The sequence below is a fragment of the Heloderma suspectum genome, chromosome 17 (genome assembly GCF_057233095.1).
Source record: "Heloderma suspectum isolate Gila_16-S chromosome 17, 16-S_ref, whole genome shotgun sequence".
NCBI classification, from domain to species: Eukaryota; Metazoa; Chordata; class Lepidosauria; order Squamata; family Helodermatidae; genus Heloderma; species Heloderma suspectum.
The window spans coordinates 6,196,487-6,209,051 of NC_139474.1; the positions used below are offsets into that span (position 1 = coordinate 6,196,487).

The following is a 12,565-nucleotide window of genomic DNA, read 5'->3' on the forward strand; positions in this document are numbered from 1 at the left end:
TCCGACTCTTCGTGACCCCATGGACCAGAGCACGCCAGGCCTTCCTGTCCTGCGCTCTCTCCCGGAGCGTGCTCAAGTTCATATTCATTGCATCGGTGATGCTATCTAGCCATCTCATCCTCTGCTGTCCCCTTCTCCTTTGACCTTCAGTCTTTCCCAGCATCAGGGTCTTTTCCAGAGAGTTTTCTCTTTGCATTAGGTGGCCAAAATATTTGAGCTTCAGCTTCAGTATCTGTCCTTCCAATGAACACTCAGGGTTGATTTCCTTTAGGATGGACTGATTTGACCTCCTTGCAGTCCAGGGGACTCGTAAGAGTCTTCTCCAGCACCACAGTTCGAAAGCATCAATTCTTCGGCGCTCAGCCTTCCTTATAGTCCAGCTCTCACAGCCATACATTACTACTGGGAAAACCATAGCTTTGATTAGACGGACCTTTGTCGGCAAGGTGATGTCTCTGCTTCTTACTATGCTGTCTAGGTTTGCCATAGCTTTCCCCCAAGGAGCAAGCGTCTTTTAATTTCATGGCTACAGTCACCGTCTGTGGTGATCTTGGAGCCCAAGAAAGTAAAATCTGTCACTGCTTCCATTTCTTCCCCTTCAATATGCCAGGAAGTGATAGGGCCAGATGCCATGATCTTAGTTTTTTTAACGTTGAGTTTCAAACCAGCTTTTGCACTCTCCTGTTTCACCCGCAACAAGAGGCTCTTTAGATCCTCTTCGCTTTCTGCCATTAGGGTGGTATCATCTGCATATCGGAGGTTGTTGATAATTCTCCCAGCAATCTTAATTCCGACCTCTGATTCATCCAACCCGGCGTTTCTCATGATGTACTCTGCATATAAGTTAAATAAGCAGGGTGACAATATGCAGCCTTGTCGTACTCCTTTCCCAATTTTGAACCACTCGGTTGTTCCATGTCCGGTTCTTACTGTTGCTTCTTGACCCTCGTACAGGTTTCTCAGGAGACAGGTAAGGTGGTCTGGTACTCCCATCACTTTATAACATGTTAGAAATAAATAATTCCGGTATGCCACTTTAATAGCGGTATAGAAATGTAATGTACTAAATACATAGAAATGATGATTTTGGTACATCACTTTAATAGCAGTACAGAAATGTGATGTAATAAATAAAATTTAATAAATAATTAATTCTGGTGCAGCACTTTAATAGTGGAATATGAATGTTAATAATAATTAAAAAAAAACCCCAAAAATATGCTTTGGCTTGACCAAAAAATTAGACAAGCCACCCTCGTGTCACCAGGGTACAGCAACAAGATAAAACCCATCGGTCAACACTGGAGGCGTTCAAGCCCAGCTAAACTACATATCCCAGAAAGCAACGCGCTTCACGACCACCACCGCGCCTCACGCCGCTGGACGAGAACGCCAGCAGGCCTGATTGGTCGCATCTCCGCATGCGCAGCTACTTCCCCTCGCGCTTCTTTGCTCTCCTTCAGACCCCGCCGGGGAACGGCGCGGGCTTCCTCATTGGCCGCGCGGGATGTTGTCGTCATCTGGCGCTGATTGGACGAGAGCCGCCGCCGCGCCTACGGCGGCTGCGCGGCTTCAATCGGACGCAGCCTGCGTCGGCGCGGCAGGGCAAGATGGCGTCCGAGGTGCACTCCGAGCCGCCCAAGGCGGGGGAGCTGCCGTTGCCAGGATACGCGGCCTGGTCCCCCAACGAGCTGCAGGCCAAGCTGGCCGAGATCGGGGCGCCCACGCAGGGTGAGGTCCCGACAGCGGGCGAGGTCCGGGGCCTTCGTGCTCTGCCTGTGGGCATCCCGGGGGCATCTGGGTTGGCCGCTGCGGGAAGCGGGGATCCCGGAGGCCTTTGGCCTCATAAGAACATCAGAAGAGCCCTGCCGGGTCAGGCCAGGGTCCATCTACTCCAGCATTCTCTTCACACCGTGGCCAACCAGCTGTCGACCGGGAACCCACATGCAGGGCATGAGCGCAACAGCACCCGCCTACCCATGTTCCCCAGCAACTGGTGTACACGGGCTCACCGCCTCTGGTTCTGGAGGTAGCACAGAGCCATCAAGACTAGTAGCCAGGGCTCTTATGTGAGAGCAGAAGGGGAGCGGCAGATGGAAGGAGAACGAGGAACGGGGAGTCTTGGGCAGCATGAGGAAAAATCCACGACCGCAAGGCGTCGTGATTCGCACCCATTTGGATGGCTTTAAAAGGGGGCTGGACAAATTCCTGCGGGAGGAGAAGGCTATCAAGGGCTATTAGTCCTGATGGCTTTGTGCCACCTCCAGCATCAGAGGCAGTATGCCTACGTGCACCAGTTGCTGGGGAACATGGGTGGGAGGGTGCTGTTGCACTCCTATCCTGCTTGTGGGTTTCCTTTGAGCAGCGGGTTGGCCACTGTGTGAATAGAACACTGGACTAGATGGACCCTTGGTCTGATCCAGCAGGGCTGTTCTGATGCTCTGAAGATGTAGCAATGGCCACCAATTTGGATGTTTTAAAAGGGTGTTAGACAAATTCATGGAGGAGAAGGCTGTCAATGGCTACTAGTCCTGATGGCTATGAGGCATTCTGCCTATGTACACCTGTTGCTGGGGAACATTGGTGGGAGGGTGCTGTTGTGCTCAAGTCCTGCTTATGGGTTTCTTGTGGTCAGCTTGTTGGCCACTGTGTGAATAAAATGCTGGACTAGATGGACCCTTGGTCTGATCCGGCAGGGCTCTTATGTCTACTCTGTGGAATGTCCTCCCCAGAGCATTATCATCCTTTAGGTGCCATGGGAAGACCTTTTTATTCTCTCAGGCATTTTAAGATTATTATTTTTAGTGCTTTTAGTACTTTATTGTGCTGCTGGGTTTAATGTGGTTTTATTATTTCCTGCTAGTTTTAATGTGATTTTATTCTTTGCTGCTGGTTTTATTCTGTGCTGGTTTTATTATTTGTTTTAATGTTCATATTCTATATGTTCAATATATTTGTAAACTTCTTAGAGAACTTTGGTTATTGGGTGGTTTAAAAGTACAGTAAGGATGTAATCCTATGTATGTTTAGACTGAAAAAAGTCCTACAACTCCCAGCAAGTCCCAGCCAGCATGTTGTAGGGAGCTGTAGGACTTTTTTCTGTGTATAAATGTCTAAAAATGCATAGGACTGTACCATAAATAAATACAATTGGGGTGTGTGTGAGTTGGGCTTCAGGGGAAAAGAAAGGGAGAAGGGGAAGCCTCTTGTTGGGTAGCAGGAGATAGGGAATGTTAAGTATATGGAGAATGGGGGAGAAAATAGGAAACTGTCTTAGTATTAGCTGATTACTACTGTTTGCTCTGACCGGCAGTGGCTCTCCAGAGTCTTGGGTATGGATGTGCGAACCCACCCCCGTACAGGTTCTCCAGTCGCCTGCCCAGCCCCTGCCCCCGCTTGCTGGTCCCTGGACCATGCTCGAGCCCCGCCTGCACTTGGCGAGCAGTCCGCACTCATCCCAGCAGCCTTGTCGAGCTCTGCGGTCGCCATTTTTCAAAAAATAAAATGGAGATTGCAAAATGTGCATATCTGTGTATGCGTGAAAATGCACATATTTGCAAATGCGCATATTTGTGCGTGTGCGAAATGCACATATTTGTGCATGTACATTTCTGTGGAAATGCTCATATTTGTGCACACGCAGATTGTGCATACACAAAATGCATAATTATGTGCATTTTTGCAATCACAGTTTTATTTCTCAAAAAATAGCAGCCACAAAGCTTGACGAGGCTGCCGGGGTGAGTGCAGGCCATTCGCCAAGCACAGGGAGGGGGCGGGCAGGGGCTCAGCAAGTGGGGCTCAGGGGTGCAGGCAGGGGTGGTTCCACTGGATTCCTGGACGGAATCTGGCACCCGTGCTATCCGTAGTCTTGGGAGGATAGTTTTTTTTCTTCACTTGCTGCCTCACTGGAGATGCCAGATATTGAACCTTCTGCATGCAAAGCAGCTGTTTTGCCACTGAGCTAAAAATCCCTTAAACATTTACACATCTGGCTAGTAAAAATAAATGTTTGGTTACCAAGGCCAGCCAGAATTTGTAGATTCACCTCTGTCTTCCCCATCTGCGGTTGAGCTATGGCGCCTCCCACACAAGGCAAGGGAACAGAAATGGAAAGGGGAAGAGAAGAACAGGGATAACTGCTTAATGCTGGAGTTTGGGAGAAGAACAGTGGAATTGTTTGGTTGAGACAGGGGAACTTGGGGGTGGTAAGGAGACTGAAGGGTGGAATCCTTGGGGGACAGAACAACAGAACTTTTTGTTGAGTGAGAGATGAAGAACTTGCAAGAATCTTGTGGTGGGTAGAGAAGATGGGGAAAGGATGTGAGACTGAAGGAGGATGTTGAACGTCTGTGAAATGAGGATGGGGAACCTTTGGAGGGCAGGAGGAGAGATATTGTCTGGAAGGAGGTTTCAGGTGAGCACAGCATACCTCTGAGTACCACATGTTGGGGTATAAGCAACACAATACCTAGTGTAGTGTTAACAGCAAAGTGAATGAGTTGTGGGCCAGGAAGTCTGTATTTCAGGTTTCACCTCTGCTCTGCACCTCTATATCCATATAGCCCAATATTGTCTACTGACATGGGCATCTATTCTCTGAGATATCTGGCAGGGGTCTGTCCCAGCCCAGGTAACTGATTTTTTTGAGAGATTACGCCTGAGGTCATTTAATGTGCAGAGCAAATGGTCTAACACGAGCTATGATCCCTCGCACATACTCACTTAGATGGCCTTAGGCGTGCTGTTACTCTCCTGGCTGTCATCTCTCCTATGATTACGCTGGCCTAACCTGCAGGTCTTCGTGGTCAAATATAATGGGTTGGATCCAGATTAGCCCCTTCTTAGATTAGATGTATTGAAATCAATGGGACTTCTCTAAGTATGGCTAAATCTGGATGTAGCCTAATCTATTTGAAGTGCTTAGAGCACTTAAGAAAGCCCAGTTAACATGGTAGGTATTATTATTGTAATAATAATGTCAAGCTCCCTGATCATGAATTTTCATCTGAGACATCTTTGTTGTTCTTGACCTGTGGCAAGAAGGGAGTGTGTGTGTGTGTGTGTGTGTGAGAGAGAGAGAGAGGGTGGGGCTTTGCTCTGTTGGGAATAAGTGGGAAATGATTGGGTGGGGATTGTCTTGATGGTAAAAAGAATTGGGTGAGGATGTTAGGGTAGGGGGTCAAACACCAGCTTGAGGAGAGTTGATTGTTCTGGTAGCCCTAGATTCCCATCCTGTGTCATCTTAGCCCAGCCTTGTATTTAAGCACTCACCTAGTAGCCATAGCTGACAAGGTGTGCAGGCGAGCGAGTGGGCTAGTGAAGGAGGAACTGTGCTCCATCCCTGCTCCGCGGTCAGCATAGGAAGGCAGGCAGTAGCTAACAGACTAGTACTTCCTCTTTTTTGCAGGGTAGTAACTTTTGTGGGGTTATTTACAAGGCTGTCTCAGCCCATGTGACATAGAGTAACACCAGAATGATTTCAGCATCTCTTCACCCTTCCAGGTAGCCGTGAAGAGCTGGTGGAACGGTTGCAGACGTACACGCTTCAGGTGAGCTCTTAATTCTTGTGGCAAAAATATGACATTTTCTACTGTTAGATGGCAGCCACTGTGCTTAGGCGAACGTTCATCATGACCACCGACGATGCTTGAGGATAAGGAGGGGTTAAACTGCCTTGGGATGGAGATGGATTTTTTTGGCCTTGCATTGTGCAGTAAATCCATCTTTAGAAGTTTCACGAGCAAACACTGTAACTGTGTAGAATATATGGAGTGACTTTGCGTCATAAATCTGAGTCGAAGGTGCATCTCAGCGTATGAAATGGATGCAGTAGGGCAGGATAAAATCTTGTTTATTTCTCCCTCTCAACATTTGATTCCAGTGCCTAGTAGTGTGAAAGATTTATTTTTCTCACAGACACGAGTGGTGAGAAATGTTGATTTTTAAACTCATAAGGATTTTAAGTGTAAGGGTGGGTTTGGAATGTAGCAGCAACAGTTGGGAGCCCAGCTAGAATCCTCTTGTGTGCTTTTTTTAGGCACCCTCTGTTTACTCTTTTGCATTTATGTTATCTGTATAACACCCAAAACTATATTGGGAGGTAGCTTCCTGCCATAGAGACTACTACTTTGGTTACATTCAAAGCCCTAAATAATTGGGGCCAGGTAAAATAAAGGACCACCTTCATCCATATGACCCTACTTGTGAGCACATCTATAAGCTCAGTTAGGTTATCAAGTATATGGGACAGGGCCTTCTCTGTGGTTGTTCCTCCACTTTGGAACACCAATGGTGTTGTGCCTCTCTCCCACTACTCAATCTGGTCACGTGAGTCTTAAAGACTTTTTAGGCTGCTTTTGATTAACCTGCAAATGACTCATAGGCATTTATGCTAAGAATGATGTCTACTTTCCTCCTGTGGTATTGCCTGCAGATTGTCTTGCATCTTAATACACTTGGAATGTATGTTGCTTTGGGAGGGCAAGGCAACTTATAAATCCCTTAAATAAAGACTGAACACTAGTCTTTACCAGTTTGAGTAATTAAACACCAACCGCTGCTCTTTTTTAACAGACTGGGATAGTGCTCAACAGGCCAGTTCTGCGGGGAGATGATGGAGACAAAACAGCCCCACTTCCCATGCCGGGACAGGTGAGTGATTTGTCCAGGGAGAATGCTTTGGCTGCTATTATGAGATCGGATGGCTTTGGCAGGAACCCTGCGGAAGAGCACATCCTTTGCATGCAGAAAGTCCCAGGTTCAAGCACTGATTGTTCCAGTTTAACTTGAGTAGCAGGGGCTGCAAGAGACTTAAGTGTGAGATCTTGAAGAGCCACCCGGGTAGATAGTGCTCTGATCAATCGACCAGTTGATCTGAATTAGCGTAAGGAAGCATCATGTGTTCATGCGATGTCATAGGAACATTGGAAGCTGCCTTATGCTGAGTCAGACCCTGGGTCCATCTAGCCCAGTATTGTCGACACTGACTGGCAGCAGCGGCTCTCCAGGGTTTCAGGCAGGGTTTTTTTTTCCAGCCTGACCTGGAGATGCCAGGGATTGAACCAGGGACCTTCTGTGTGCAAAGCAGGGGCTCTGCTGCTGATCTACAGTTGCCACCTATCCTGCCTTGTCTTGGTTGCTGCCGAAGTATTACTGTAGTTTTGGGGACATGGAGAAAGGAGGAAATAGAGGAAGGCATCAGCAAGGATCTTGCTTGTGGACTCCTGCATCTGCCCCTAGCCACCTCTTCAGCTGTTTCAGGTGCCACAGAGTGGTGTGGACAGGGAGCAGTGATTAGATTTGCTGGTGGACGAGAGGGCTTGGGCCTGCATGCTCATCCAAAACAGCCTGCCGATGAAAGAACGTGGCATCAAGGGTGTCTTTTAACAGCTCACCGTGGGTTTGCCAGCTGCAACCCTTTCTGGAGGAAGGGCAGCTGGTCTCAGGTACATGCCGATTCCCTCCAGGCTAGGTTACTATAACATTCTCCACGCAGGCTGCCTTTAAAGACAATCTGAAGACTTCTGTTGGTGCAACGTTTCAACCGACAGAGTGCCTATGGGAGGGAGCTAGGTGCCTCAATCATAGTACACCCATTTTGCGCCAGTTGCTTTGGTAATTCATTTGTTTCTAGGCTCAGTTTAAAGGCCCTGGAAGAGTTTAAAGCAGGGGTGTCTCGAACCTTTTTCGGCCTGAGGGCTGAATTCCATTTCTGAGACGGTCGGGGGGGGGGCAAAAGTGGGTGGAACCAAAAAGGAAGCCACAGCACACGCTATGAATGTCTACTCAGACATAAGCCACAGAATGCCAAAACTGTCAGCAACTGGAGCATTCTTAAACTGTCTTAAAAACCTGGCAATCCCCCCCCACCCCCAACCAGCACACTTGTGCACAAATAAGCCAGAGCAAGCACAGAGCAATGCAGTGAAAGGAAAAAGCATTGGGAACTAGGAGCATTTTAAAACTGTTTAAAAAAATCCAACAAACTTCCCCACACACACAAACTTACAAGTATTTCAGCTCTGTTCTCTGCATATCTACTCAGACGTAAGCCACATGGCAAATGTCAATCCCATATTTAATTGGAAACAAGTAAGATTCTCCCCCCAGCCCCCTCCCAAGCCCCTCCATCCCTCGCAGTCAGGGACTCAAAGAAGGAAAGCGCTGCATTTTTAAAAGCTCCTTTGGTGTTGACCGATCAGAGCTTTGCATTACTTCACTTATGAAGAAACTAGCGGGTACGGGGAGCTTTCTGAACACAGCAGAGGGATTGGAAAGGCTGGAAGGACCGTATGTCACCAGGTTGCAGGAATGCAACCAGTTTTTTTCCAAAGCGTCACCCGATCAGGGCAGGAGGAAGCCAGGAAGAAGCTGATCAGGACAGAAGAAGCAGAAATGCGTGGTATAACTGCCAATTGCATCCCAAACAAACACAGAAGTTTAAAAAGTTACAAATTGAGGGGAGGGCAATCAAGAACGGGGAAGGGAGGAAACTGATGACAGGTAAGGGGCCATGGCCAGATGGAGGACTCTGGTGTGCTGGACTGGGAATTCCAGTGGGCTGGATTCGGCCTGCAGCACAGAGGGTTGACACCCCTGTTTTAAAGCCTTGAGCAGTTTGGGTCCAGGTTATATGAAGGACCACCTACAGCTATGTGACCCTGCCCAGGCCTAAAATCAAACCCGGAGACCCTGCTTTCTGACCCACCACTAATGTCAATCGGGGCCTTCTCAGTGGTGGCTCTAAACTGGTGGAATTCCCTCTCCTGAGCATTCCGTTTGGCCTCCTCCTCTCTCACAACCCGTAAGCAGACCCTAAGGATTTGTTTCAGTCCGTCAAGCTTTGTAGCGATTGTATCGCTGGCCCCTATGCATAATAGTGTTTGATGCTGTTTTAACGAGTGTTGTTCCACCGCTGCCTTGCTCCTAACGTTCTTCTTTATTGTACGCCGCCCCGTGAAGGCTTTCCCCCAAAGCAGAAATAAACAGGGGATGAAGCGCTTAAACAGCTGTGTTGCCGGATCCCTGCCAGCGTTGCCGTTGCCCCCTTAACTCTCCTGCCTTTCTCTTTGGGTTTGTGGCGCACGGGAACACCGTTCAAAGCCCAAGCCGAGGGTCCCTCACACACCTTCTCTCTCTTCCTCAGCTCCCTGGGATTCCTTTGCCGCCGCCTCCAATGGGGATGCCGCCGATGCAGCCGCCCCCTCCCCCGCCCCCTGGCATGGGCCTCGGGTTCCCCATGGGTGTGGGGCCCCCGCCCCCTGGCATGGGCCCACCGCTCCGCATGCAAGCGGTGGATCCTTCGGCGCTGCCTGAAGAAGAGCGACTCAAGCTGGCACAGCAGCAGGCTGCCATGTTGATACAGCAGGAGGAGAGAGTCAAGCAGGTAGCGGGCTCGCTCGCTTCGTTCATGTGCTGAATTTTCATCCTGCTCCTCAGCCGAAAAGGTTCCCAGAGCGGCTTACGTGGAACCGGTCGACGTAGACAGTCCGTGCCCCACAGGCTTACAATCTAAAAAGACGTAACACTCAAGGAAAATAGGATGGGGAGGGAAGGGGGGAGGAATTAAGTATTTCAGCAGGACTGTGGGGCGGCTCTGCTTTCCCATTTCATCTCCCTCTGATACAGCCTGCTGAACTTTGTTCTCGTATCCTGCTTTTTGTGCAGTGGTATGACAAATGCAGGATCCAACAACGACGTCCCTGACAGATGGCCATGCTGGAGCTATTTAAGCAGAGGCTGACTCCCGTCTGTCGGGGTGCTGTTGTTGCATCCTGCATTGTAGATCCTGTATTGAGCATGGGGCTGGACTAGATGACCTCCAAGGGTCCCTTCCAAGTCTTTAACTTTCCATGAATTCCCAGCATGATGAGGTGCTGTGCTGCAGAGCATGTTTCTAGCAGTTGATTCTCTCTAACTTTGAACAGCAAGGGGCTCAGTCCTTGGCTGATCAGAGACATCTGGTCCCCTTGTCTCCCCAAATCTTGAGGGCGCCATGTGAGCTGCGGGCCACCCCTGGCCCTCCTGGGTGGGCTCTGCCCCTCATCAGTGTTGCCCCTACAGATTCCTCAGCTGTTAGCAGTCTCTACTGCCCACCCTGGTCTCTGCTAACCATGGTTCTGCCATAGGACCATTCCCGCCACTCTTCTCTCCCCTGCTGGTTGTGTGTCCTTTTCAGGGAAATCACTCCTTTTGGAGGAGAATTTAAAAGGCCAAAAGCTCCTGGGCCAGCAGAAACAGATTAAAAAAAGCCCTCTGATGAGTCTCCTGGGGTGGGGAAGCGGGACAGGGAACTCAGGGAGCAGAGCTGCCAAGGGAAGGGTTTGCGCGGGCCAGCTCCGTTCGGCTTGTTTGTGCCTGGCTCCCTGGCCAGTTCAGACTTGGGGCTTCCAACCCTTCCCTCTCTCGGGCCAGGTCCCGATCCACAGGCCCAGGGCCTCGCTGTGAATTAGCTATTGCTTGCCACCTGGACTCTTCCCTGGAGCAGGTCAGGCCTGTGGTGCAGCTCCAGCCTTGGGACGCTGTGCTTTCAAGGGACCTGGGGCCAGACTAGACACGAAACGGGAGGTTGGTTTAGGGAAGGGCCCTGGAGGCCTGCTGGCTGTCAGCTAGACGGACCCAAGGTCTGACTTGGTCCAAGCCTGCTTCCGAGGTTCCAATGAGTTTTTTTTCTCCCTGCCCCCGCCCCCCAGGCTGCTGTCCTTATGGAACAAGAACGTCAGCAAGAGATGTCCAAGCTGCCCCCCTCACTACCTCGGTCTGTTCCGGACATGGGGCCAAGACCTCCGGGGCTCCTCAGAGGTAAGTCTCCTTGGATCAGGGAAGGAATTCTGAGTCTGTTTGCTCAAGGAAACAGGTAGCGTGTGGCATTCCTGCAGAAGCCTTACAGAGTGGATCATCCCTTGTTTCTGTACCATTCATGCCATCTTTAAGAACCAGGAATCCATTCCCACTTGATCGCTCTTCAAGGAGGAGCCCACTTAATGGTGTCCCCAGAGGAGTTCCCGGAATCCTGCTCTGCTCTACTTCTTGGGAAGGATGCAGCTTTCTCTGAAGTAGCCAGAGATCCCTTGGAAAGGTTATCCCTCTTTTGGGGGGTGAAAAGGCACTTCAGGAGTAGCTGTACGGGCAGCTCTTTAGAGGGTTGCCGCCACTCCAGTTCAGCCTTCCCCCACCTGGTGCCATCCAGAATGATACATCTGGAGGGTGCCAGGTTGAGGAAGGTTGTTCCAGCTCCTCTCCGTGGAAACCAGGTGCACTGGTTTCCACTGTGGATATGTTGGATGGAAGGAACGGCAGGTCGTTCCCTGGAATTGCTAGGCAGAGAACTGGAGAAAAGCAAAAAGTAGCGTTTCCCCACAACTCAAAACATCACTTCAGGGACTCTCTACCGAGGGATACTGTATTGCCTCTCTAGCTTTTAAAAAGCACTGGAAAAATATATGGAGATGGGGACTGTCAGGCATTGTTGCATGCACAGAATTGCAATTGTGTGCCTAGAACAGCTGGATTTAGTGACTTGTGTTAAAATCAGACAAGCAAATCTGCGTCCTTTGCATTAGTCTGCTAGTTGCAGAGTGGGTCAGGAGCAACAGGGCACCGAGGCTCTACCTGCTGCCCTCTGGAGATCCCCCCACTCTTTCAAGCCCATCTTCACAGCCCGAAGGGCTAGAAACTTTTTTTTTCAATTGAAAGCCTTCTGAGAGTTTCAGCTGAATTCTGCACCTAATGCTAAATCATCTGGTATTGACCGCCATTTTTTATACTGAGGAATAGCTGCTGCCCTGACTATTGATGTGTGCTGGCCGTGATATCCAGAGGAGACAGTCCCTGCTTTCAGAAATCCTGTTCCTTGTAATTGCCAGGTGCTGGGGACAAGCCCCTGGGGATGGCTCTTGCCATTTTGCCTTGTTTGTGGGGCTTTGAAGTACACTTGGCCAGCCCCGTTGAAACTCTGTGGGCCTGATGTAGAGTTTCTCTGACGACACGGGCACTTCATATCTATTTCATTTATTTCAAGTTCCTTGTATTCTGCTCCTCAACCAGAAGAGGCTCTCAGAGTGGCTTGCAGAAAATCAGTAAAAATGATAGTCTCTGCCCACAGGCTTACAATCTAAAAAAGACATGGCATGCAAGGAAAAGGGGATGGGGAGGGAAGAGGAAAAAAAATCATGCTGGGGTAAACCGCCTTGAATGTTAGTTGGTGGCAGACTGGAAATGCAAGTAAGATCAAGGTGAACCGTTTGTTCTGACCAGCAGAGCAGTGTCATGTTGGCTTTAGCTGCTTCATTTTCCTCCTTCTGTTAATTCCTCTGCTGTGTTCCTAGGTAACCCCAGTGTGGGTCCATCCATCGGACCCCCAGGACCAAGGCCCCGTGGCCCTCCGCCACCTCCCGGAGAGGATAGTCGTGAGGTGAGGGCGTTTACTGTAGAATATGGGCGGGGCGGGTGGGGGAGAGGCTCAATCAGGTGGGGGGAAACAAACATTTTCTAGATCTTCCTGGCTTTGGGGAGGTGGCGAAAGTAAGCAGGTTACAGGGAAGGGGAGGAAATGAAAGAAACA

At 49.7% G+C, this 12,565-nt stretch overlaps 1 protein-coding gene across 1 annotated transcript in view; it reads left to right on the forward strand.

Annotated features, from left to right (window-relative positions):
* The first annotated feature begins 1,602 nt into the window (after positions 1 to 1,602).
* Positions 1,603 to 12,565, forward strand: part of SF3B2 (splicing factor 3b subunit 2) — a 29,970-nt gene continuing 19,007 nt past the window's right edge. Inside the window, exons 1-6 of the mRNA XM_084824041.1 lie at positions 1,603 to 1,731; positions 5,506 to 5,552; positions 6,577 to 6,654; positions 9,149 to 9,388; positions 10,695 to 10,803; positions 12,330 to 12,415. Of these exons, the coding sequence (XP_084680167.1) occupies positions 1,611 to 1,731; positions 5,506 to 5,552; positions 6,577 to 6,654; positions 9,149 to 9,388; positions 10,695 to 10,803; positions 12,330 to 12,415 (681 nt within the window). The 5' untranslated portion in view covers positions 1,603 to 1,610. The remainder of the gene's footprint in view (positions 1,732 to 5,505; positions 5,553 to 6,576; positions 6,655 to 9,148; positions 9,389 to 10,694; positions 10,804 to 12,329; positions 12,416 to 12,565) is intronic.